Source organism: Periophthalmus magnuspinnatus, chromosome 10 (assembly GCF_009829125.3).
Source record: "Periophthalmus magnuspinnatus isolate fPerMag1 chromosome 10, fPerMag1.2.pri, whole genome shotgun sequence".
In the NCBI taxonomy this organism is placed as follows: Eukaryota; Metazoa; Chordata; class Actinopteri; order Gobiiformes; family Gobiidae; genus Periophthalmus; species Periophthalmus magnuspinnatus.
Genome location: NC_047135.1, coordinates 18,066,943 through 18,092,649, shown reverse-complemented (window position 1 = coordinate 18,092,649; position 25,707 = coordinate 18,066,943). Strand labels below are relative to the sequence as shown.

At 37.6% G+C, this 25,707-nt stretch overlaps 1 protein-coding gene across 1 annotated transcript; it reads right to left on the bottom strand.

Annotated features, from left to right (window-relative positions):
* Positions 1 to 738: 738 nt before the first annotated feature.
* LOC117377319 (uncharacterized) lies at positions 739 to 25,707 on the bottom strand. Its single transcript, XM_033973701.1, is given in 19 exon segments — positions 739 to 4,117; positions 4,150 to 5,233; positions 5,313 to 5,962; positions 7,012 to 7,604; positions 7,821 to 8,645; positions 8,887 to 8,952; positions 9,208 to 9,273; positions 9,357 to 9,428; positions 9,502 to 9,570; positions 9,658 to 9,732; positions 10,025 to 10,135; positions 10,216 to 10,263; positions 10,358 to 10,418; positions 10,474 to 10,589; positions 10,676 to 10,743; positions 10,850 to 10,943; positions 11,036 to 11,314; positions 11,710 to 11,814; positions 25,657 to 25,707. Coding segments are annotated over 19 exon segments (7,812 nt in total).

Genomic DNA, 25,707 nt, shown 5'->3' with positions numbered 1-25,707 from the left:
GTAATGGGAAAAAATGGAATGAAATGGAAAAAAATACCATTGACTATTACATATGTCCGAAATTAAAATTAAAATGCCAAAAAGTGTTTGCTAATGAGGATATTCCAATAAATATTCCAAGAAAACCTTTAATTTGTACATAACATAATAAAAGATGCTGAGAAAAGCACTAGAGATTTTTTATTTTTTTTGCAATTTATTTAGATATATATTAATACCTTAACAATTAAAATATATGTAATGTGACATTCTTACAAAAGCAGTACACCCATTTTGTTTGTTGACATAAAAAGTTATGTATATTAGCTAGCAATATGTACAACTTGCAAAAAACAATTGGCTATATACAATGTCGAATTTCACAGTTAAAAAAAATAAAATAAATAAAAATAAATATCATTATTACATAAATATATTTTTTAAGAAAGCACACTATGCCTTGACAATCACTAAAATAAGGTAGAACAACTTCTAAACAAAACATTTATTCAAACTAAACATAATAACATATTGTCACGTGTAAATGCATCAGTGCATGTCACCTTAAAATATTTAAAAAAAAAAGTTAGAATTGGATGGATTTATGTACAGAGATTTTATTTTGTATAAATAAAAATATTGACAGAATAAATATTACTTACAGACTTTTACATAACAAATACATTCACAATAAGTAGAAAATACAGTTTGAATTCATAGGAACAAAAAACAAAAACAGTTGAGTTAGAAAAAAAAAATCTACACAGACTTCAGCTTAAGAGAGCAGACTATGCCCTGATGATCACTGAAATATGTTGGAACAGCTTCTGATGAAATCTCATATTGTTGAGATTTGACATAGACATGATCAATCAAAGTGCCTCGTTCTGTAGTTGGAGATGTGACATTCTGAACATATCCGTAACTGGTCATGAAATTGCACACTGATGATGATTTCAATATGTCATCATTGAAATCTCCCATAACAACAATGGACTGACTTTGTGCCTGTAGCCAAGTTAGCAGATTTTTCAAGTTCTGCTTGAACACAGACATGGGATATGCTGGTGGTCGATACACAACTGCAACTAAAACCTGATGATTTACATTTTTGTAAATTAAGCACTCCAAATTAAATTGGGGTGCATCAGGAAAGTGATAGTTAGTGTCGTTGGAGCAATACATGCCCACTCCACCATGATGTTGACTTTTGAGTGTAGTAAGAGCTGGATGCTTGCTGTGTTCGTATGCCAGACTTCGTGGACGGCTGTGGAAACTGTAACCGTCTATGTCAACACTATGAAGCGCAGACTGAGATGTTAACCATGTTTCTGTCACAGCTATACAGTCAGGCTGTAAATGCTGCATGGATGACACCAAATCAGGTACATGTTTTACTACACCCTGAACATTCATCAAAAACAAGGTTAACACATCAGCTGACTGTTTGGCTTGTGACACATTGTCATCCAAGAAGCGTGGCATAGCTTCCAATGCATGTTTTACCTCATCATTACAATAAATAGCCTTCTCATCAAAGTCCTGGATAATAAGGCCATCTAGACTTCTTACACGACTTAGAGCCACATAAGATTGTCCTGAGGCAAACACTTGCTTTAGCGACACCACAGCATTGTCAACAGTCAGGCCTTGTACTTTGTGGATTGTAACAGCCCAGGCAAGTGCAAGAGGAAACTGACGACGTTTCCCCCCTTTGCTGTTAGCCCTTTCCTCCTCTGGCTGTATCCGTGTGGAGTTTATTAAAGCAGGTGCAGTGGATGGGTACTTCTTTCGTCTCTGTGTACCAACATTGATGTCATCAAACTGAACATACACAGCTTCAGGAAGTCCATTTCTTTCTGTTTCACTAATATGTGTTACAGTTCCACAGACTCCATTGACCAATCCATCTTCCACATCAATGTTTTTACACAGCATAACTCTGGCAGGAACACCCAAAAATAGCTGTTTCTGCAGACTGGTGAGGTTGTCTTTACTGTGAGGTGTGACTTTGCTTTCCATTTTTCCAGTTTTCCTGTTGTAGTGATAGTCCTGTGCATCTATTGTTTGATAGTCAGGACAAGTGGCTTTGAGCTGGTTAAAGTTATGTTCATTTACCTGTGAATTTGTTGGAAAAATATGTAGAGCAGAAGACTCCTCTCCAGTTTCACAACTTTGTAGAATGTGGATGTCTTCATGAAGCATGGGTGTCCCTTTCGATCGTGTTCTTAATCTGTTCAGTAATTCTGCAAATGTGGTATCCTTCTGTCTGACAATTGTTTTCAGTTCAGCCATTTTGAAACTTGACCAAAAGTTCAGAGGTAGATTGTCAGTGTACAAACCATTTGCCATAACTGGAGGTAACTGATAGAAATCACCAACTGCTATAAGGCTGACATTTCCAAAAGGGGAAACATCACCTCTTTGCTTGATTTGCCTCAGCCGTCCATGTATATACGTGAGCAGTTTATGAGAAACCATTGATATTTCATCAATGATTACTAACTTCACATCAATATATTTGGCACGGAGAGAATTGAGTTTTTCTTCACCTAATGGTATGTAGGGAAGTGTCACATCTGTTCCAATGCTAAATGCACTGTGAATTGTAGATGCATTTAGATTGTATGCTGCCATACCAGTGGGTGCTGTTATTAAAACACTCATGTTGTCTGGGTGGCGTCGCATTGGAGCAAATAGACGATTGGCTTCGTACTGACTGGCCCGAATCAAGTGGCTTTTCCCTGTGCCAGCGCCACCAGTGATGAACACATGTGAAGGTTCTGGATTATTTCCATTGACTTTTTGTACGCACCACTTTTGTATTTTGAAAAAAATAGACAGCTGGATGTCATTTAAAGATCGAATTAAATCCAAACCTTCAGCTCGAGTCATCGCATTGTGTTGTTTTTCTAAATGACCAGTTTCTTTGTTAGCTATCCCTAAATCAGGAATATGGGGTAAGGGGTTTTCATCATCCAGTTTACTCTGTGCAAGTTCATCAGTGGCTTCCAAACGTTCTGCTTCTTGCTCAGGACAAAGCATGGCCCAAGCATCCTCTAATATTTCATTAGAGTCCAGGTTATTTTTTATCTCTTCCAAATCTTCAGTTTCAATGTCATAGTGAGATCTGTTTGAATTCACAGTTGACATCACTGAAACGGTCTGGTTGCCAAGCTGCAATGTGCCCTCTTTGTAGAACTGTTCAAAAGAATGAAATGATGAAGGTTTGAGGTCGTTATCATAAGGAAAAAACAGCTGTAACAGACTTTTGTAATATAGCTCAGGATTCTTTGTTTCTGAAAACCGTGCATAGCGCACAACAGCAGGTTTGGTTCTGAAACGTTTTGAAATATAGCCACATGAATTCTGTAACTTAATCACATTTTTGGATTTCTTTTCTGATGTACTTAACACACGATACTCTGAAGCAAATGAGGCTATACACATATTATCAAAAGTGTCATTCTGCGGTCTGTTCTTATATCGATCCACAAATCCAGTCATCCAAATGTCATTGTTTCCTGACTTTTTCAGTTCATTTAGTGGTTTGGTGAGTTTGAAAATTGTGTCACCTGTGGGGATAAACACAACTTTCCTTGTACATTCTTTGAGGTGCATTTGAGTGATTCTGTACACAGCTTCTTGTGCAGACACATCACAGTTATGGAGGTAGGCTTGACCAATCTTCTTCATTGCTTCTTTGGCATCAGAATTTCCCTGTTTTGTTGCCTCTTGGTGTGTTTGTTTCAACAACAGCCCCATCTCTCTCTCAGATTTGGACATATAGCTGATAATATAAACGATACAAGCATATACATCAACCACATATTGGATGTCCATGTTGGCATTCCAACATTTCAACAAAATTGGATTATATGGATTAATCCAAATTTCATTGGCATCTCTTTGCAGGACAATTTGCATGCGTTTTTCAACACATTTAAGTGCTTTCTCCCATACTTCCTGCGTAATGCCAACATTTTGAAACAGTTGCTGGATACTTGTAATGGGATTGTCTTTATCCAGAAGTGCTTTTTTAACAGTTGTCAGTATTTTCATTGCATCCTCTTCTTTCATAAAGTTCTGTTCATTCTGAGAGCATATGCATTCAACAGTGTCTTTTTTTTTTTTTGTTCTTGGCTGTTTGTTGCAGTGTCACCTTGGCACTTTGGGCACTTTGGTATTTTCTGTTTTTTGGTGATGAAAGTACGTTCAGATACAGGGCGTGGGAAATTGAACCGGCAGGCTGTATTCTTTTTCTTACATGTTTTCGAATGCTGTTGAGAATGTTGCTGCACGGAGGTAACAGTTTCAGCTAATTGCTGATCTTGTGTGGGTATTTCACATGTTATGTACTTGTCAATGAATTTCACCACTTCTTCATCTGTGTTTTTTCCAATCTCAGGAGCATCCTCAATCCAAAATAAAGCGTGTACATGGGGTGATCCATGTTGTTGAAATTCTACACGATAAAAGTAATCTTTAATTTTTCCAATTGGATTCAATGAAGATAGTAACACGTAATTCAACAAGAGATGCCACCTGTAGTCAAACATGCGTGCTGCAGTGACAGGGCGATTACGCAACAGTTCACACCTTTCAGCATACTCCAAACTCTCAGAAGTTTCAGTTCTCCCCTCTTGCTTCAAAATTGAATTTAAAAGCCCTCCCCAGCGCAAGTCTGCAGACGAAAAACTGCAAAAGAAAGTGGGTTTTCCCAGATTCCGCACCATGGCAAGTAAATCCTTTTGTGCACCTTGCCAAAAGCTTGGAGTACCTCTTATAGGCCTTAGAAAACGATATCCTTCATCAGTCTTAATGATGTCTTGCAAAGACTCAATGTTTTCTGGAGCATTTTCTTTTTGGCCTGCAGGGTTTGTGTGTCCTTTGCGTGATGCTATTGACACTTGCTGAATGACTTGCTGAACTTCTGACATGTATTGTGCAAAAAAAAATTATTCAACGCACTTTGCAAACCTTCCATCAGCGTGCAATATTCTGTTATTAAAATATCGTGCCAATGTCAAGTAGTGCTGTCTGGGTGTATGATAAGTATTGTTCCCTGATGGAAAAAGATATGGAAAGGAGTTTGCTTCATTATCTTTAGCTGACAAAATACGCACAGGATTGTTTCCTTCAGCAGGTGCCAGATTAATTATATCTTCAAAACCCTGATCAAGAGTTTCTTGACCAAGATCAACAGGCATGGAACAAGAATCTTGATAAATACAGTGGTTTTGCCGGTCATGTAGTTTCATCTTCTTCATCAGGAGACTCAGGTTGTTTTGAATTATTGTTTGAGACTTCTTCTCTATGTATTTCTTCTTCATGTTGAGTTTTGTCTTGTGCATCCTCAGGGGAACTGTTTTTTTGTGCATTATCATTAGAGTCGTCTTGTGCTTGGTTTTCTTCTTCCTTAGCAAACTCATTCACCCATTCTTCATTTATTTCTATGTCTTGATAATATTGATTGTTTTCCTTTAAATATTTAAGTGATTCTTTCAGGTGATTTGTGTCAACAAAGTGATATTCATAATGTCCTTTGTAAGATAGCTTGCGCTTTAATTTAACACGTAACAGACAACCTTCTAGATTTGACCGAGGCAAAACAGAACAAGTATGATTTACTGAAGAAGGGATGCAAAAAATTGGTCCGTGGCATCCATTTTGACCACCCTTTGGTAAAGCCAATACTTTCATAAATGGAATGTTTAAAGAAATCAGGTGTTTTTCCAGATGATTCAAACAAGATAACTCAAGAGGAATTGAATCCAGTTGTAAATTGTTTCCCCACCATTCTGCTGGGGTTACACCTCTTCGGATCTTTGAATGACAGACCTTGCACATCCAAAGCTCTCCTCTTGATTCTTGTAATGGACATGGTTTATTGCAGTCAGAGGTACATTCGAGACACATGTTTCCGCCGTTAATTGAGCTGCTTTGTTTTTGTAGTTCTTTTGTTTGTATGGAACTACTGCTGCTTTAAACATGGATCGGAAACATACACAGCAAACAAATTCAGGTCCATCATTTGATTTCTTTAAAAACTCATTCATTACAGATTTAATCTGATCAGTTAGTACTTTATCTTGATTTCTGTTGAATCGTTTTTTAGCCAGGACTTTATGTCTAAAAGCACTGTCTTTGTGGTATTTGGCTTTATTTAGTGCTTTTAATTTTTGTCGAAGATCAGGATTTGCTTTATAATTTTTGACACTTTCACATTTGACTTTATTTTGGTGTATCAAATCTTTTCTGTATTTCTCACAACTATATGCTTTCACTTTCTCTTGATGTTCCAGGTCTGTTGTGTATTTTTGCTTGCTGTATTCTTTCACTTTGTCTTGATGTTCCAGGTCTGTTGTGTATTTTTGCTTGCTGTATTCTTTCACTTTCTCTTGATGTTCCAGGACAGTTGTGTATTTTTCCTTGCTGTATTCTTTCACTTTGTCTTGATGTTCCAGGTCTGTTGTGTATTTTTGCTTGCTGTATTCTTTCACTTTCTCTTGATGTTCCAGGTCTGTTGTGTATTTTTCCTTGCTGTATTCTTTCACTTTCTCTTGATGTTCCAGGTCTGTTGTATATTTTTGCTTGCTGTATGTTTTCACTTTCTCTTGATGTTCCAGGTTGCTTTTGTATTTTTGCTTGCTGTATGTTTTCACTTTCTCTTGATGTTCCAGGTTGCTTTTGTATTTTTCTTTGCTGTATCCTTTCAATTTCTCTTGATGTTCCATGTCCATTTTGTATTTTTTGGAACTGTGTACTTTCAATTTCTCTTTATATTCCAGGTTTGTTTGGTATTTCTCCACACCGCTTTCTATTGCTTTCAATCGATATTCCTCCTCTTTGTGATATTTCACCATTTTACATTCTCTGTTCTTCTGTGCCTTCTTTTTCCTTAAGTACTTTGACAAAATTGCGGTTTTATTATCATGTGATCTGTCAATAGTATTTTCATCAAGAGGAATTGAACTGAAGACACTCGTTGCATGTGCTGATCTTGTGACGTGTCCCTGGGGCTCACCAAACGTACACAGTTTATAACAGTCATTTTGTTGGCCTTGTTTGACACAAACAACATGTTCATAATGAGCTCCATGATTCTGTAGGTAGATGGCTTCAGCAGACTGTTGTTTTTCACTGTTTTTAAATCTTAATCATTTGCCTTGATAGAAGGTATAAATATCAACTCCAATGCAATCAGCTGTGGCTTGAATTTCAGCTTGTGTTGCCCAGGTGTTGACATAACACATCTTTTGCAGTTTGATGTACTCTGCCACAGTCAAATCCTGATGTTCTTGATTCAAAAGGCAGTGATATTTTTCAGCATTCTTTTGCTTCACTGCATTCAGTCTGATTCTTCTATGGTGTTTCTGTGTCCCACTTATGGCTTGAGAAATGGCACGGAAGAAACAGTTACCATCAGCAACAATCTTCTCATTATGACATGGCACCCCGGCATCACCAGCGCATAAGGACTCTTTAACATTGCAATTTTCAAATTCAACATTAAGAAATTTGCAAATTGCCTTGCATACTTTTTCAGAAAGAGGATTAAACTGCAAAGCATTTTCCTCATGACCAACGATTGTAATGTCATTTGCATCATGCAGTTTGGCTTTCTTGACAATTGGAGATCCACTTTTTAACTCTGTGTCAACCCTGGATCACTTTTTGTGCAATGGAGATTTCATTAGTGTTCTGCCACATTTGTGTCCTATTTCTGGTAAATTTTTCTTTGTCTTGAACCCAGGATCAGAAGCTTTCAAATCAGCCGTGTCAGTTGCAGCAGTACTTTCAGTAACACAGGAATTGGGGTTACTTTTAAGTTCAGTCACAGCATGAGGTTCAGGACAGCCCAGAGTAGGCTCAGCAGTCACACCATCACAGTCACAGTCTTTCAAAGTCACTGCCACGCTATTGAGCTCAAACTGAACATTTGGCTCAATGAATCCTGCACCAAGTTGGATTATGTGGTCATAAACTTCACTGATGCTCTTGAAAAACACAACAACACTTGAACCATTACCATCTACCATCCCAGATTTACTGCGTGCATGGGAGTCCACAATAGCATACATGCCATTTTTAGCGATAATAGCATATGTAGTGGCTGACATAGTGAAGAGACAAGCGTTGTCAGTAGCAAGATGTTCTTCCAGAGCTGTCTTCAAAGTGACAAAACATACTTTTTCCACAGGGTTGGTGACTGAAAGCAGGCGTCCAATAACAATGACCATTTTCAAACAAAACGTCTTGCCAAACAGTTTCTCATCGTCTTTAAAATCAAAAGCTCCCAAATAACACTGATCCCCAGGAATACGATGCTTCTTCCTTATGTACAGACGATCACCTTCCAGTAAAACCATGTTTAGATCTTTCTGAGACCATTCATGCACCTCCCGCAGGTGTGTGTGTTTAAAGCACTGCTTTCCTCTACTTTGTGGATGAAATATTGTGTGTCCTTGATGAAATGACCCAACAATATTGTCAAACTGAGGAGCTTTGCTGTCTTCGTGCTGCAGAGGCTGTAGTTGAACAGATGCTTGTTTTTCATGGCAGGAATCCTTCTTGGCCACTTTTGCATTGCACTCTTTGGGTGACGGCCGCTGCAGTCTGGAAACAGGGACTTGCTTTCCACAGCAGACCTTCTTCATTGGTACCTAAGAAACAAAAAAGACAACAATGTTATTACCATTTAATTTGAAACAGTTTCCTATTAAAAAGACGCTCATACATACACATACACGCATAGACATAGACATACACGCTCAGCAGCACACATTCACACTCAGAAACACAGCATGCATATAGATTACATACCACAATGTTTAATCACTATTATGTTATGTTATGCACTATTATGCATGTTATTTTTTTATTATTAGCACTTTATTAACACACCTGCATATCTGCTTCTCTGTGAACAGGACTGGAGGTCCTCCTGGGTCTCTTCACATCAGGCTCCTCCTGCACACACACAATAGATATTGTTATGAACATGGTGTAATCACATAATACTTCCACTGATATCCCCCCCCTCCATAGTTTTGAAATGACCCAATTTACCAATTTACTATTTAATTAGAAACAGTTTCTATTAAAACTCATACACACTCAGCAGCACACATGTAGCATTCACACTCAGAAACACAGCTTACACATACAGATTAATCACTATTATTTTGCATGCCATTTTATAGTATTAGCACTTTATTAACACACCTGCACATCTGCTTCTCTGTGAACAGGACTGGAGGTCCTCCTGGGTCTCTTCACATCAGGCTTCACCTGCACACAGAATAGATATTGTCATGAACATGACTTAATCAAATAATACTTGCTTTGATATAAAACATTCTGCCTGAACATACCACTTCCACGACCACTTCAGGCTCTGTGCAGGTAGATGGACGTAGTGTCACTGTCACAGCATCAGTCTGCACCTAAAACAGAAGATTTCAGATTTAGATATATCCAGACACCCCACCCACAGACATGTTTTGAAATGATATATACCTGCTGATCTTCTGTCGGTGCTGTGTTGATAGCAGGTCTGACTGGCGCCTCTGCCACAGTTGTCTCCAGCTAAAAAAGAACCAAATACCAATTAGACAAATCCAATCTTGTATTATGTATTTTCTATCCAAATATGAAGTAAATATTTTATCAAACCTTTTTCAGCACAACTCGAGGTTGCCAGCTTGATGTTGAGCTCGCTGCTTCCCCAACTCTGGCTGCATGCTTCATCTAAAAAAATAGATATTGGTAGTTATTGTCAAACAGTTTTCAATTTCATTTTCAACAGCACATATAAACATGATCTTGTGATATACCTGTCTCTTTGGCTGACTTCTACTTGGCACGACAGTCCTTGCTTGACTCACCTATATTGAAATGACACATTTATGTTTTAGATCAACAAACAAAAACTATATTTAAACAACATTTTTATGTTTTAGATTCACAAACAAAAACTATATTTAAACAACAGTTTTATGTTTTACATTCACAAATCAATACATTTGCCCATCTGTTTTACCTTCTTTGTTGCCTGGGTAGTTGGGTTCTTTGAGGTTGCAGGAGTCTTCTGCGGTGCAGACAAAACAGCAAAGCGGCCAGCAGACACGGGAATAGCACACAGACCGGTGACCTGAAAAATATGGTTTCAGTGAGGATTTTTAGACCTAACATTGATTGATGAATTGAAAAATAATGTTAACATTTACTAACCTGTCGCAGGGAAACATTTCTCGTGGTGGCAGTCAACTGTAGACTCTTCTGAAAACATAAAGTCAGTTAGCACTTTCACATAAGAAATTTGGCCACGGCACATATAACAGAGCATATATTTTCTATTGTACACTTTCTCTACCTTTCCAAATTCCCAGCCCTCAGAGTCCGTCTGTGGAGTGGTAGATGGGACTCGGACTGCTCTGGATGTGGGACAGGTCACAACCACATCTGGGGTCTTCGGCAGGGGCTTCACACACGGGGCGGCAGGTGCTTGGGTGGGCAGAATCCACGGTGCTCTCAGACAGCTCCCTGATGGCCTTACAGATCAAGTCAGACAAGACTCGCATGCCTTCAGGTACACTGAGGTGGATCTGCATAAAGACAATAACATGAATTATTACACTGCTCTGTCACACATACATTATGTCAACACACAAACAGTATTTGTATTACTTACACCATCCTTAGCCCACAGACGCAAGTTCTTCATAGGAAAGCTGTCCACACAGAAGACATACTGCAGCCCTACAAAAACACATAATACAATTTAAAATATACTCTTCTCTATATATACTCTATATATCTCTATACCCTATTTGACTTTTACTCAAGCACGTGTACTTTGTCTTACCTTCTGCCTCTGCTGCTGCCTTGTATGCTTGACGAAACTGGTTCTGCTTGGTCACACTGACCACATGACGAGCCGGGAAGTCCACCACACATGTCTAAAAAAATAAAATAAAAATTAGCTCACAAACTATTTGAGGTGACAGTGTGTTTTGGTGGTAACAATTATGACACAGTCGGGAGTGCATACCTTTGGGCAAAGACGTTTTACTGTAGACAGAAGACTCTGGAAGTTCTTCTGTGCCCGCTCCACTGTCTGGCCCCTGGTGGAAGAGTCATTGCCCGTAGCCAGCACCACACATTTTGACACGCGTTGGTCAACAGTGGAATGGCGTACGTCAGTCTCCAGGGTGTCAGCTGTAGCACCAGGGGAGCAAATGTACCCAAAGGAGTATGGGCCATCTGCTCTGATGTCCACATCTCTCTCCACGAAGGATCTGAGATGTGAATCCCCGATAACCAAGACCAACTGGAAAACAAGAACAGCATTTATTAAACACTGAAGTGTGTAATATTAACCCAATTTCTTTTTAATTTTAGTTAACAGTTTACTAATAATCTATCCATGATTAATTTTACACCAGTAAATGTACAATGTGTTTGCATCTGCTGCTACAGTGTGAAATACAACCATGTTTTCTTTTTTAACAACTCCCAAAACAAGATTTCGCAACTCAGCTGATGCCAGTTCATATGTTAATGGAGATGATGGTGGCTGTTGAGCCATGGTTAATGTGCACAATTAATATGCATAGGCTGGCAGCACTGCATTTACACACCTGGCTGACAGACTAAAATAACCTCTTAAAAATGTCGCATCACTGTGTCTACACACTATAAACTTTTAAAATAAATTGGACATACCTCCTTGTTGGGGTATTCAGGTGGGATGCAGACTCTCAGCTGTTTCCCGGTGAAAAAGGAGCGTCCAGTGGCGCACGGCAGGACGCCAACCAGTCCCAATCCCCACTGTAAAGATACAAAAACATTGTATTCTTAATTTCATCTCTACAACTTGTAATTAAACTGCTCACATACACAACACAACCAGTAATAATATAATACAAAATAAACCCATACCAAACATAGGAGACATCACGAAACTCTGGCAGTGCTTAGAACAGAACACCTGAACAGCACCTGTTCAAAACACCTGAAACAACAAACAAAAATAAAACATTTTAAATGGTTGAAAATACAAAATTAGTACGTAATCAACATTATAATGTCAAGACAAACTCTAAACACCTAGGAGGTTAGTAATTTGTCCAAGAAACATCATGTTGTTTATTTGGCTCTGATGAGATCAGATGCACTTTCCCAAAAACATAACTATGGTTCCTTTTCAAGTATTAAAGTAGACTGACAGTAATAATAGTAGACCATTAAAAAGGTAACACAGTTTAGACATAAAAACAGACATTATAACTGTATATAATTCAAAGTAGTACACATACCTTGACGCAGTCAAAAGAAGCTGTGACTTGATAGTAGTCGTCGCAAAAATATCAAAGTAAAAAGTAAAAGTGAATGGTCCACACTAAAAGAAAGTAATCTTCCTCGTAGAGTGGGAAAGTATCCAAACTGAGAAAAAGTAAACTTCCTCGCAGAATGGGAGTCTTCTGAATGGCAAGCCAATCAAAGACACGAGCTCTTTCGAATGTCTGACTTTTAACCTGGTCTTCCCAGGTGTGGCCACACCCCTTGCAGATAACCCAGCCCCCTTCCCCCAGCCCCATTTTTTCAGATATTTTTTTCCAGATATTTGCAGCCTTTAGGTGCAAATTTCCACCTTTGTCTTATTTATGTTTCTTCTATTTTCTTCTGGCAAACTACAACAACTTCGTAGCCACATGTACAATACATGTTGATAGTTATGTTTCAAAAACTGAGCTGAACTCTAAATAAGATGCCAACATTCATATTATAATCATAATATGTTCATTATCCTTACAAACATTAATGTTATTAATATCATCCTGAAAAACTGCCCTTTCAAAAGAACAAATGCTTGTCTCATAAGCTTATAAAACAACAGAAATCCAAACTTATAATAACTAATATTATTAAGATAAACACCATGACAACACCAACATATTTAAGCAAGATACACGTGTTTGCCCTTCATTTCTGAACTCCTCCTGCTACAAACACAGTGTTTATCTCTGTTCAAACACTACTGCTCTCACAATATCAATGTTCATAAATAATGATATAAAATGGACATACTATATACTACAAGTCAAATAGCCCTATCACAACTCTACCCCCCAACCCCAAGTCATTCTCATTGACCAGACATTTTAATGTCAACACTTCTGTTTTGCACTGTACAGACATCATCATAAATGTATCAAATGCAACTATAAAAAAAAACAGAAAACCTCAGACTACCATAGAAGAAAATACATATAAGAACAAAGTAGCTTGTTCTTATGACTAATGTTATACTGTATTCTTCATGAATACACAGATATCTTCTCATTCTAATACCTTGGTCCTTTGCATCAAATGTAATTCCTCTGACAAATGTACTTTTCTTTAATTCCTAAGTTTAGTATCCACACATCGTTTTAGTATACATTTTTATAAACATATTTTTATTTTTAAAAAGTCAGCTAGAGAGAAGCCCGATCCGACCCGACCCGAACGTAATGATTGACATTTTAGGCCCGACCCGACCCGAACAGTGTTTATCTCTGTTCAAACACTACTGCTCTCACAATATCAACGTTCATAAATAATGATATAAAATGGACATACTATATACTACACATAAAATAACAGAATCAGGTTTACATGAACACCACCGTTCCACATAATGCAACTTTATGTTACCTTACCTTTAATAAACTGATTAAATAGTAACCACAAAGTTACAGTAAATTACAAAACTGTAATTAGGAATAGACTCTAATGTAAGTACTTAAATCAAATTCAGTTTCAGCCTCTTTGGAGATGAGCTTGCTACATACTTCTTGACCTGTATTCACATGGAAACAAGACTAATGTGTTATTGTATTCTCTGCTGATGGCTGTTGGGCCCAAACTCTCAGCTGTAATGACTCTGATTACATATGAATAGTACAAGTCAAATAGCCCTATCACAACTCTACCCCCCAACCCCAAGTCATTCTCATTGACCAGACATTTTAATGTCAACACTTCTGTTTTGCACTGTACAGACATCATCATAAATGTATCAAATGCAACTATTAAAAAAAAACAAACAGAAAACCTCAGACTACCATAGAAGAAAATACATATAAGAACAAAGTAGCTTGTTCTTATGACTATTGTTATACTGTATTCTTCATGAATACACAGATATCTTCTCATTCTAATACCTTGGTCCTTTGCATCAAATGTAATTCCTCTGACAAATGTACTTTTCTTTAATTCCGCAGTACATCACTTTTCAGCCGCAAAAAAAAAAAAATCAATATGTGCACGTTTTAATTTTGGTTGAGTTTATAGCACAGATAATTTCACCACACTTGCTTCCTCTGCTTGTTTTCAAAGACATGTTTTTGTTTTTTTTAATGACCACTCCTTATAAATATCTGCCAATGACAGAAGAGAAACCACAACACTCTTCACTGAACCTGTAGAATATTTAACATTTGAAATGATTACAGGTAAGTCACAATGATGGAAAGGTACTACAGAATTGTACTCCTGAAAAAATTACTTGGCTAAAACGCACTGAAGTACAAGTACTACTGCCAAATATATATGCTACATGTGTTTACTAACATTTTACATACATCTTTTGTGCTATACTTCATTGATTAAACCTGTATTCAGATGTTTTTTTTTTATAACAACTATTCCTAAGTTTAGTATCCACACATTGTTTTAGTATACATTTTTATAAACATATATTTATTTTAAAAAAGTCAGCTAGAGAGAAGCCCGGCCCGACCCGAATGTAATGATTGACATTTTAGGCCCGACCCGACCCGAATTTCAGGCTCGGACTCGGGCTTGGGCTTAAGATCTTACCTCTACAACAAAACAATGTAGGTAAGATTATTGAAATAATTAGCTGGAAAATCCAGCACAGTAAACCACATAAATCATTACTCCATTAGAATAGTCAAAAACACATATACCAAAAAACAAGAAATGATACTCATCAAAATCACATACAAATCATTATAAAACATAGAATTTACCTACTTCTTTGAACAAGTAGCAAAACTGAAAAAGTCACATTCACAGAACAAATACTTACTTTTCCTGAATAGTTTCACAATTCAGTTACACTGCATCAGAACAAGAATAAAATCACATATATCTGGACCACTGTGATTCTGGGGAGACAGTGGCTCAGTGGTTACAGCGTTGGTCCCCCAACCCAAAGGTCTTAAGATCGAGTCCCGCTCGGACCAAGTTCTGTCTGTGTGTGCTTGTGAATCAGGCTGCTAGCCTCTGAGACAACCAGGACTGTAAGACAACCCCAGTGTTTTTAAATGTAACAAATTACTTTTAATTTAGAAATTATACTGAATTACAAGTACATCTTTAATACTCTTTAAAAGGACATTACCCAAGACATCTACTAAATTACACATATATATGTGTCATTACTTACTTTCCACACTAAGGACACTCCCACAAATGTAAATATAATTGTTTCTTGAAGTGAACACATGACTAGGAGCAGTGCTTAGCATTGACAACATTAACTATGAATGTTGCTAATCTAACTTTTTCTTGGTTCAATCAATGATCCCAACAGGGCTAAGGGGAAACTGTTGTTGCGATTTCACAAAAATACAGTCAATTGAATTAAACACCACAATGTGTTGAGTTAAACTCTGACTCTGACCTGTCTGAATCAGCTTCTACATGAATTAAAAACACATCTTTGAGAACAAGCTCACCTTCCAGTTCTTTAGTCATATAATAATCATTTATATTCTAAATATATACCTTTTATACATGTGCTCACCTTGTTGTGCCATAATGAATGCACAAATTATTCAATCTGTATCCAAACTGCTGTCTCTGATCATTACAAGGCCAATACAAACATTAAAAATATATGTTCTAACACAGCCTCAGAGCAGTTACTGACTCATCATGTTTGCCTATAGACTGTACCTACAGCTCTATGTTACATTTACTCTTAAATACAGTTGCAGACTATAAGCTACTGAAACCAGTAATACATAGTGAAACAAACATACTCCAAATACTTATAAATTAGTAGTTTATCATGTTCTCAGGGTGAGCTTCATCTGCATACATATGTAAAACACTGCTTATGGCTGTGGACTGTGCAGAAGACCAACGTCAAAGCTGTGAATGGCTCCAGCATTTTACATATGACAGGCCCAACTCTGAGTCCTGAGTAGTCAAAAACACATATACCAAAAAACAAGAAATGATACTCATTAAAATCACATACAAATCATTATAGTCACACTCAGTGGTTACAGCGTTGGTCCCCCAACCCAAAGGTCGCAGGATCGAGTCCCGCTCGGACCAAATCCCGCTCGGGAATCAGGCTGCTAGCTCTCCAGGTGTACAAACAGCAGTGTGACATATACAATGGAAGTTATGTATGTAGGATGGTGGTATGGTTTTTGGTGGCATAAATCCCGCGGTCGCAAGGGGTGGCGAGGGCCTTTATCACTGCTTGCAGTTTTAATTATTAGGCCCGAGCCTGGGACTCCGTCCCGGCGAGGGACTCATTAAAACCGCGTCTGAAACCCGGAAAATGGCAAAAATCAAGTAGTAAACACGCCCCGACATGGCAGTGAGTGGTGTCAAAAATTAGAACTCGACAAGCTCAAATTGTCACAAAAGACCCCGAGAAAAAATAACGAAAGACGACTGGGTAGCGCCACCTCAAACTTTGATTTTCATGGGGCCAATGGGAGCCCGAAACCGAAAAAAGTCAACGTAAAAATCCGAAACTCACATAAAAAAATAGTACATGTCGGGATATGACAAAAATTATATTATGGCCCCGCCCTAAAATGTACAGGACGCCGGCCATATTGGATCAAACCCGGGAACGACAAAAGTGCACACCCTCGCATTCAGGACATTTTCTCGCACAGTTTTCATCAGAAACACGTCAAATCCCTCTAAACCCATGTGTGATTAAAGATTAACAATTACATTTTGATTATGACTTTGGGTGTGGTCAGGGTGAATTTTCAACAAAATCGCAATTTTTGCAATATTTCAATAAAATATTTATCTTTCACACATTTTTTGTTGGGAAAACGCTAATACAGCGTTTATGCACATTTGTGAGCTGAACGCAATGATATGCAAATCAAGGCACTCTCTCACAAAATGGCTCTCTAGCGCCCTCTTCAAATTTCATTTTCAAAAATTCATAGAAGACAATCGATTTGTCGTGGACGTGTGAAAAAATTCACAGGGGCCTTATTTGTGATGGGGCACAATGTGAGAAAGTCACATGACTGTATCTGTTATGGTTTAGGAGAAAAATAATAGGTGGAAAATGTGTTTCCATTATTATTCTTATTTTGGTCGCGACTTTGAATCCACTTTTGACCCCCTGAACATTAACGAAAAGTCAATTTTATTGGACCCAAAATTCAAGATTGGTGAAAAATTTTGTATTTTAATGTTCAAAAAAATTCATGTACGAAAATGACTCAATAGCGCCACCTCAAAATTTGAAATACATTGCTGCAATGAGAGACCTTTTTCATCGTAGACAAATGAAATTTGGTACAAACGTAGGACACGTCAAGACAAGTACAAAATTATATTATGACCCCACCCTAAACCCTACAGGAAGTCGGCCATTGTGGGCGGAACCCCATTTTTTCAAAATTTTACCTCTCACATTTGAATTTTTTGCGCCTCAGATTTTCATTCAAAAAATGTGCAAATTGGTCAAAATGAACTAGACCCATGTGGGATTATAAGCAACTCTTTTGGAATTTTCTAAGTAATAAAATGTGGGTGTGGCCAGCCTGCAAAGAAAAAAGACGTTTTTTAAAGTTTTTAAATGTGTGTAACTCACACAGTTAGTGTCCTACGTCCCGGCAGGAATATACTTTTTTATTCAAACTGTTGTTCTGAACACATAGATATACAATTTACACAGGTCAGACAATAAATTGCTCCACAGCGCCCCCTTGAACTTTTGAATTGGACCAAAAAAATTACTTTGACATAAACATTTGAAATTTGGTACACATATTCCTCTCATCTTACGGAACAAAAAAGCCAATAAGAACAAACCTCTATTTTCAACTATGTTACCGTGGTAACATAATAAATGTGTCATTGGAATGAATGGGGTTCAGAGTACTGGACTTTGTTGTAGACTAAATAGATGCTCTACACTCATCAAACTATGGCCTAAAATTCAAGATTGGCAAAACAAGCTGTATTTTCATGTGCAAAAAAATTAACGTATCAAAATGACTCAATAGCGCCACCTCAAAATTTGAAATACATTACGGCAATGAGAGACCTTTTTCATCGTAGACAAATTAAATTTGGTACAAACATAGAACATGTGAAGACAAGTAAAAAATTATATTATGACCCCACCCTAAACCCTACAGGAAGTCGGCCATTGTGGGCAGAACCCCATTTTTCCAACATTTTACCTCTCACATTTGGATTTTTTGCGCCTTGGATTTTCATTCAAGAAACTTGCAAATTGGTGAAAATGAACTAGACCCATTTGGGATTACAGGAAACTATCTTGGATTTTTCTACATCATAAAATGTGGGTGTGGCCACCAATCAAAGAAAAAAGCAATATTTTGACGTGTTAAAGTGAGCATAACTCACACATGCAGTGTCCTATTTCCCGGCATTAATATACATTTTATTCAAATTTTTGATCTGTCTGCATAGATATGCAATTTACACATATCAAATATTACATTGCTCCACAGCGCCCCCTTGAAATTTTTAAATGGCATGTAAAAAAATTACCTTGTCACAAACATTTGAAATTTGGCATGAACATCCCTATTCCGATACTGAACAAAAAAGTCAATGACACCATACCTCTATTTTTAAAGGTGTTGCCATGGCAACGTCTGACAGTTCCCATTGAAATACATGGGTTTTGGATAACTGGGATGAAAAATTATTACTTTGTCATAGACCATTGAAATTTGGTACACATTTTCCTTTCGTCATACTGAACAAAAAAGCCAATGAGAACATACCTCTATTTTCAACTATGTTACCGTGGTAACATAATAAATGTGTCATTGAAATGAATGGGGTTCAGAGTACTGCACTTTGTTGTAGACTAAATAGATGCTCTACACTCATCAAACTATGGGCTAAAATTCAAGATTGGCAAAAAAAACATGTTGTATTTTCATGTGGAAAAAAATTAACGTATCAAAATGACTCAATAGCGCCCCCTCAAAATTTGAAATACATTACGGCAATGAGAGATCTTTTTCATCGTAGACAAATGAAATTTGGTACAAACATAGAACATGTCAAGACAAGTAAAAAATTATATTATGACCCCACCCTAAACCCTACAGGAAGTCGGCCATTGTGGGCGGAACCCCATTTTTCCAAAATTTCACCTCTCACATTTGAATTTTTTACGCCTCGAATTTTCATTCCAGAAACATGAAAATTGGTCAAAATGAACTACACCCATGTGGGATTATAAGCAACTCTTTTGGAATTTTCTAAGTTATAAAATGTGGGTGTGGCCAGCCTGCAAAGAAAAAATATGTTTTTTTAAGGTTTTAAATGCGTGTAACTCACACAGTTAGTGTCCTATGTCCCGGCAGGAATATACTTTTTTTATTCAAACTGTTGTTCTGAACACATAGATATACAATTTACACAGGTCAGACAATAAATTGCTCCACAGCGCCCCCTTGAACTTTTGAATTGGACCAAAAAAATTACTTTGACATAAACATTTGAAATTCGGCAGGGACATTTGGCTTGGCAAACTGAAGAAAAAAGCCAATCACAACATACCTCTATCGGCAACTATGTTACCGTGGTAACATAATAAATGTGTCATTGAAATGAATGGGGTTCAGAGTACTGGACTTTGTTGTAGACTAAATAGATGCTCTACACTCACCAAACTATGGCCTAAAATTCAAAATTGGCAAAAAATTTAGAATTCTCATGTGCAAAAAAATTAATGTGTCAAAAAGACTCAATAGCGCCCCGTCAAAATTTGAAATACATTACGGCAATGAGAGACCTTTTGCATCGTAGACAAATGAAATTTGGTACAATCATAGAACATGTCAAGACAAGTAAAAAATTAGATTATGACCCCACCCTAAACCCTCTCTCTCACATTTGGATTTTTTATGTCGTGGATTTTCATTCAAGAAACTTGCAAAATGGTCACAATTTACTAGACCCATGTGGGATTATAGGGAACTCTTTTGGAATTTATGGAAGTTATAAAATGTGGGTGTGGCCAGCCTGCAAAGAAAAAGTATGTTTTTTGAAGTTTTAAATGGCCCGTAGCTCACACATGCAGTTTCCTATTTTCCGGCATTAATTAACATTTTGTTCAAAATCTTGATCTGAGTGCATAGATATGCAATTTACACGTATCAAATATTACATTGCTCCACAGCGCCCCCTTGAAATTTTTAAAGGGCACGTAAAAAAATCACTTTGTCACGAACATTTGAAATTTGGCATGGACATCCCTACTCTGATAGTGAACAAAAAAGTCAATGACACCATACTTCTATTTTGAAAGGTGCTGCCATGACAACATCTGACATTTCTCATTGAAATACATGGGTTTTGGTCTACAAGGATGAAAAATAATTACTTTGTCATAGACCATTGAAATTTGGAACACATATTCCTCTCATTATACTGAAGAAAAAAGCCAAAGAACACATACCTCTATGTCCAACCGTGCAGGCGTGAAAATGTGATAAATGGTGTCATTGAGGTGAATGGAGTAGTATTACTCAGTCGCTGATTTTGGGGGGATTAGCGATGTAAGCGGGAACGAAAGGCAGGATCTCCACGGTGGCGTGTACTCCGCGGTCGCAAGGGGTGGCGAGGGCCTTTATCACTGCTTGCAGTTTTAATTATTATTATTCTTATTATACTTACCGCTTTGAAGTAATTTTTGACCCCCTGAACGTTAACGAAAAGTCAATTTTATTGGACCCAAAACTCAAGGTTGCTGAAAAATTTATTATTTTGATATTCAAAAAAATTAATGTTTCAAAATGACTCAATAGCGCCACCTCAAAATTTGAAATACATTAAGGCAATGAGAGCCCTTTTTCATCGTAGACAAATGAAATTTGGTACAAACATAGAACATGTCAAGACAAGTAAAAGATTATATTTTGACCCCACCCTAAACCCTACAGGAAGTCAGCCATTGTGGGCGGAACCCAATTTTTTCAAAATTTTACCTCTCACATTTGGATTTTTTGCACCATGGATTTTCATTCATCTTGCAAATTGGTCAAAATGAACTAGACACATGTGGGATTATAGGGAACTGTCTTGGATTTTTCTACATCAAAAAATGTGGGTGTGGCCAGCAATCAAAGAAAAAAACTATATTTTGAAGTGTTAAAGTGCGCGTAACTCACACATGCAGTGTCCTATTGCCCGACATTAATATACATTTTCTTCAAAATGTGAATCTGAACACATACATATAGAATGTGCATAGGTCAGACATTATATTGCTCCACAGCGCCCCCTTGAACTTTTGAATTGGATCAAAAAAATTACTTTGACATAAACATTCGAAATTCGGCATGGACATGTGGCTTGCCACACTGAACAAAAAAGCCAATGACAACATACCTCTGTCTGCAACTATGTTGCCGTGGTAACATCATAAATGTGTCATTGAAATGAATGGGGTTCAGAGTACTGGACTTTGTTGTAGACTAAATAAATGCTCTACACTCATCAAACTATGGCCTAAAATTCAAGATTGGCAAAAAAAATGTGTATTTTGATGTTCAAAAAAATTACCGTATCAAAATGACTCAATAGCGCCACCTCAAAATTTGAAATAAATTACGGCAATGAGAGACCTTTTTCATCGTAGACAAATGAAATTTGGTACAAACATAGAACATGTCAAGACAAGTAAAAGATTATATAATGACCCCACCCTAAACCCTACAGGAAGTCAGACATTGTGGGCGGAACCCCATTTTTCCAAAATTTTAACTCTCACAATTGGATTTTTTATATCGTGGCATTTCATTCAAGAAACTTGCACAATGGTCACAATTTACTAGACCCATGTGGGATTATAGGGAACTCTTTTGGAATTCATGGAAGTTATAAAATGTGGGTGTGGCCAGCCTGCAAAGAAAAAATAAGTTTTTCGAAGTTTTAAATGGCCCGTAGCTCAAACATGCAGTTTCCTATTTTCCGGCATTAATATACATTTTGTTCAAAATCTTGATCTGAGTGCATAGACATGCAATTTACACACATCAAATATTACATTGCTCCACAGCGCCCCCTTGAAATTTTTACATGGCACGTAAAAAATTACTTGGTCACAAACATTTTAAATTTGGCATGGACATCCCTATTCCAATACTGAACAAAAAAGTCAATGACACCATACCTCTATGTTTAAAGGTGTTGCCATGGCAATGTCTGACATTTCTCATTGAAATACATGGGTTTCGGACAAGGATGAAAAAATAATTACTGTCATAGACCATTGAAATTTGGTACACATATCCCTCTCATCATACTGAACAATATAGCCAATGAAGACATAGTTCTATTTCCAACCGTGCAGGCGTGAAAATGTGATAAATGGTCTCATTGGAATGAATGGAGCAATATTACTCAATCACTGATTTTGGGGGGAGGAGCGATGTAAGCGGGAACGAAAGGCAGGATCTCCGTGGTGGCGTGTTCCCCGCGGTCGCAAGGGGTGGTGAGGGCCTTTATCACTGCTTGCAGTTTTAATTATTATTATACTTACCGCTTTGAAGTCATTTTTGACCCCCTGAACGTTAACAAAAACTTTTGTTTATTGGACCCAAAATTCAAGTTTGGCGGAAAATTTATTATTTTGATGTTAAAAAAAATTATTCTTTCAAAATGACTCAATAGCGCCACCTCAAAAATCAAAATGCATTACGTCAATGAGAGACCTTTTTCATCGTATACAAATGAAATTTGATACAAACATAGAACATGTCAAGACAAGTAAAATATTATATTATAACCCCACCCTAAACCCTACAGGAAGTCGGCCATTGTGGGCGGAACCCCATTTTTCCAAAATTTTACCTCTCACATTTGAATTTTTTGTGCCTTGGATTTTCATTCAACAAACTTGCAAATTGGTCAAAATGAAGTAGACCCATTTGGGATTATACTATCTTGGATATTCCTACATCATAAAATGTGGGTGTGGCCACCAATCAAAGAAAACAAGTGTTAAAGTGAGCATAACTGACACATGCAGTATCCTATTTCCCGGCATTAATGTACATTTTGTTTAAAATCTTGATCTACACGAAATGATATACAATTTGCATATGTCAATTTTTTTTTTGCTGATTTTGAGGGGAGATGTAAGCAGGGACGAGAGGCACAAACTTTGCGGTGGCATGAACCCCGCGGCCGCAAGGGCCTTTATCACTGCTTGCAGTTTTAATTATTATTATTATTATTTCTTCCAGATTGAAGCCATTTTTAACCCCTGAACATTAATGAAAAGTCAATTTTATTGAGTAAAAAAAAAAAAATCACGGCAATGAGAGACCGTTTTCATTGTAGACAAATGAAATTTGGTACAAACATAGAACATATCAAGTGGAATCATAGGACAAGCTTTTGGATTTTGCTAAAACATAAAATGTGGATGGGGCAAGCCTGCAAATAAAAATAGCGGGTTTTTTTTTAAGTATTATATTGTGTATAACTCAAACTCGCAGTGTCCTATTACTCGGCATTTATAAACATTTTGGTCAAAATCTTGATCTGAATGTAATAATATACAAATTACATAGCTGACACGTTACATTGCTCCACAGCTCCCCCTCGAAATTTTGTGTAAGAACCAAAAAAACTAAATTACTTTGTCACAAACATTTGAAATTTGGCATGGACATCTCTATCCCCATACTGAACGAAACAGTCAATAAGAACATATCTCTATTTTCTATCCTGCTGCCAGGGCAACATCCATTTCTCATTGAAATACATGGGTTTTTGTTAACTGGGATCAAAAATAAACAGTTTGTCATAGACCATTGATATCTGGAAAACATATTCCACTCATCATACTGAACAGAAAAAAAACAAAGAAGACATACCTCTATTTATTTACACAGTGTAGATAGGCAAATGACGGTTGATCAGACTGTGTGTGGGGAGCGGGGAATAGCCGTGCTCCAAGGGAAAACGTGACGAGCTGAATCTGAGATGAGGAGAACAGTAACGGTACAGGGAAGCAGGGTCGAAGACGGAAGTGCTGAGCTGGTCCAAGGAGTGGGATCTGGTGAGGAGCAAAAGGTACCCTGTAAGCACGTAAAAAGCAGGGAAAAACATGAACAGAGCCTTGCTTGGCTCTGTTCACATGTATATTCACATGAAAATGCGAACGATCTGGCGCTGAGTGTGGGGTCCTGGCTCCTTTTATCCACCGCAGGTGCAGTTGATGATTATTGCCTCCAGGTGTGCACGGGAGGAGTGAGGATCTCCACCCAGCTCCAGACTCAGACACATGAGGGCGGGGGATAGGACAACAATCGAGGCCGGACAGACCAGGATCATGACAAAAATAAACATTTTAAAATCCTTTGCTTTGTGTGCAATTTTCTTATTTGATAAAGTGGAAAAAATATTGAAAGTTATGTGTGCTATTGAAGTAAATGTGCAATTTAAAGTGCATAAAGTGCTAAGTGGATTAGTTTTGTGACAAATGGGCAGTTTGTTACAATTGGTATCGGCAAATACCAGTTATTGGCCACAACAGCAAGACAGATAATACTACTTCTATTGAATCTTGTATTGGCTCAAAAATCCATACCAGACCATTCCTAGTATTTACAGTAGGTACTGAAAGTATTCAAACCCCCTTAAATTTTTCACTCTTTGTTATATTGTAGCCATTTGCTAAAATCATTTAAGTTTTTTTTTCCTCATTAATGTACACACAGCACCCCATTCTGACAGAAAAACTTCTTAAAAAAGAAAAGAAAAACTGAAATACTACACGGCCATCAGTATTCAGACCCTTTGCTCAGTATTTATTAGAAGCACTGTTTTGAGCTAATACTGTCATGAGACTTTTTTGGGAATGATGCAACAAGTTTTTCACATCTGGATTTGGACATCCTCTACCACCCCTCCTTGCAGATCCTCTCTACTTCTGTCAGGTTGGATGGTGAATGTTGGTGGACAGCCATTTTCACATGTCTCCAGAGATGCTCAGTTGGGTTTAAGTCAGGGCTCTGGTTGGGGCATTGAAGAACAGTCACAGAGTTATCCTGAAGTCACTCCTTCATTATCTTAGCTGTGTGCTTAGGGTCATTGTCTTTTTGGAAAGTGAACTTTGGACCAGTCTGAGGTCCTGAGGGCTCTGGAGAAGGTTTTTGTCCAGGATATCCCTGTACTTGGCCACATTCATCTTTCCTTCGATTGCAACCAGTCATCCTGTCCCTGCAGCTGAAAAACACCCCCACAGTATGATGCTGCCATTATGCTTCACTGTTGTAACTGTACTAGACAGGTGATGGTGCCTGGTTTTCTCCACACAGAGCTTAGAATTAAGGCCAACATTTCTATCTTGGTCTTATCACACCAGAGAATCTTATTGCTCACCATCTTGGAGTCCTTCAGGTGTTTTTTAGCAAACTCCATGCAGAGTTTCAT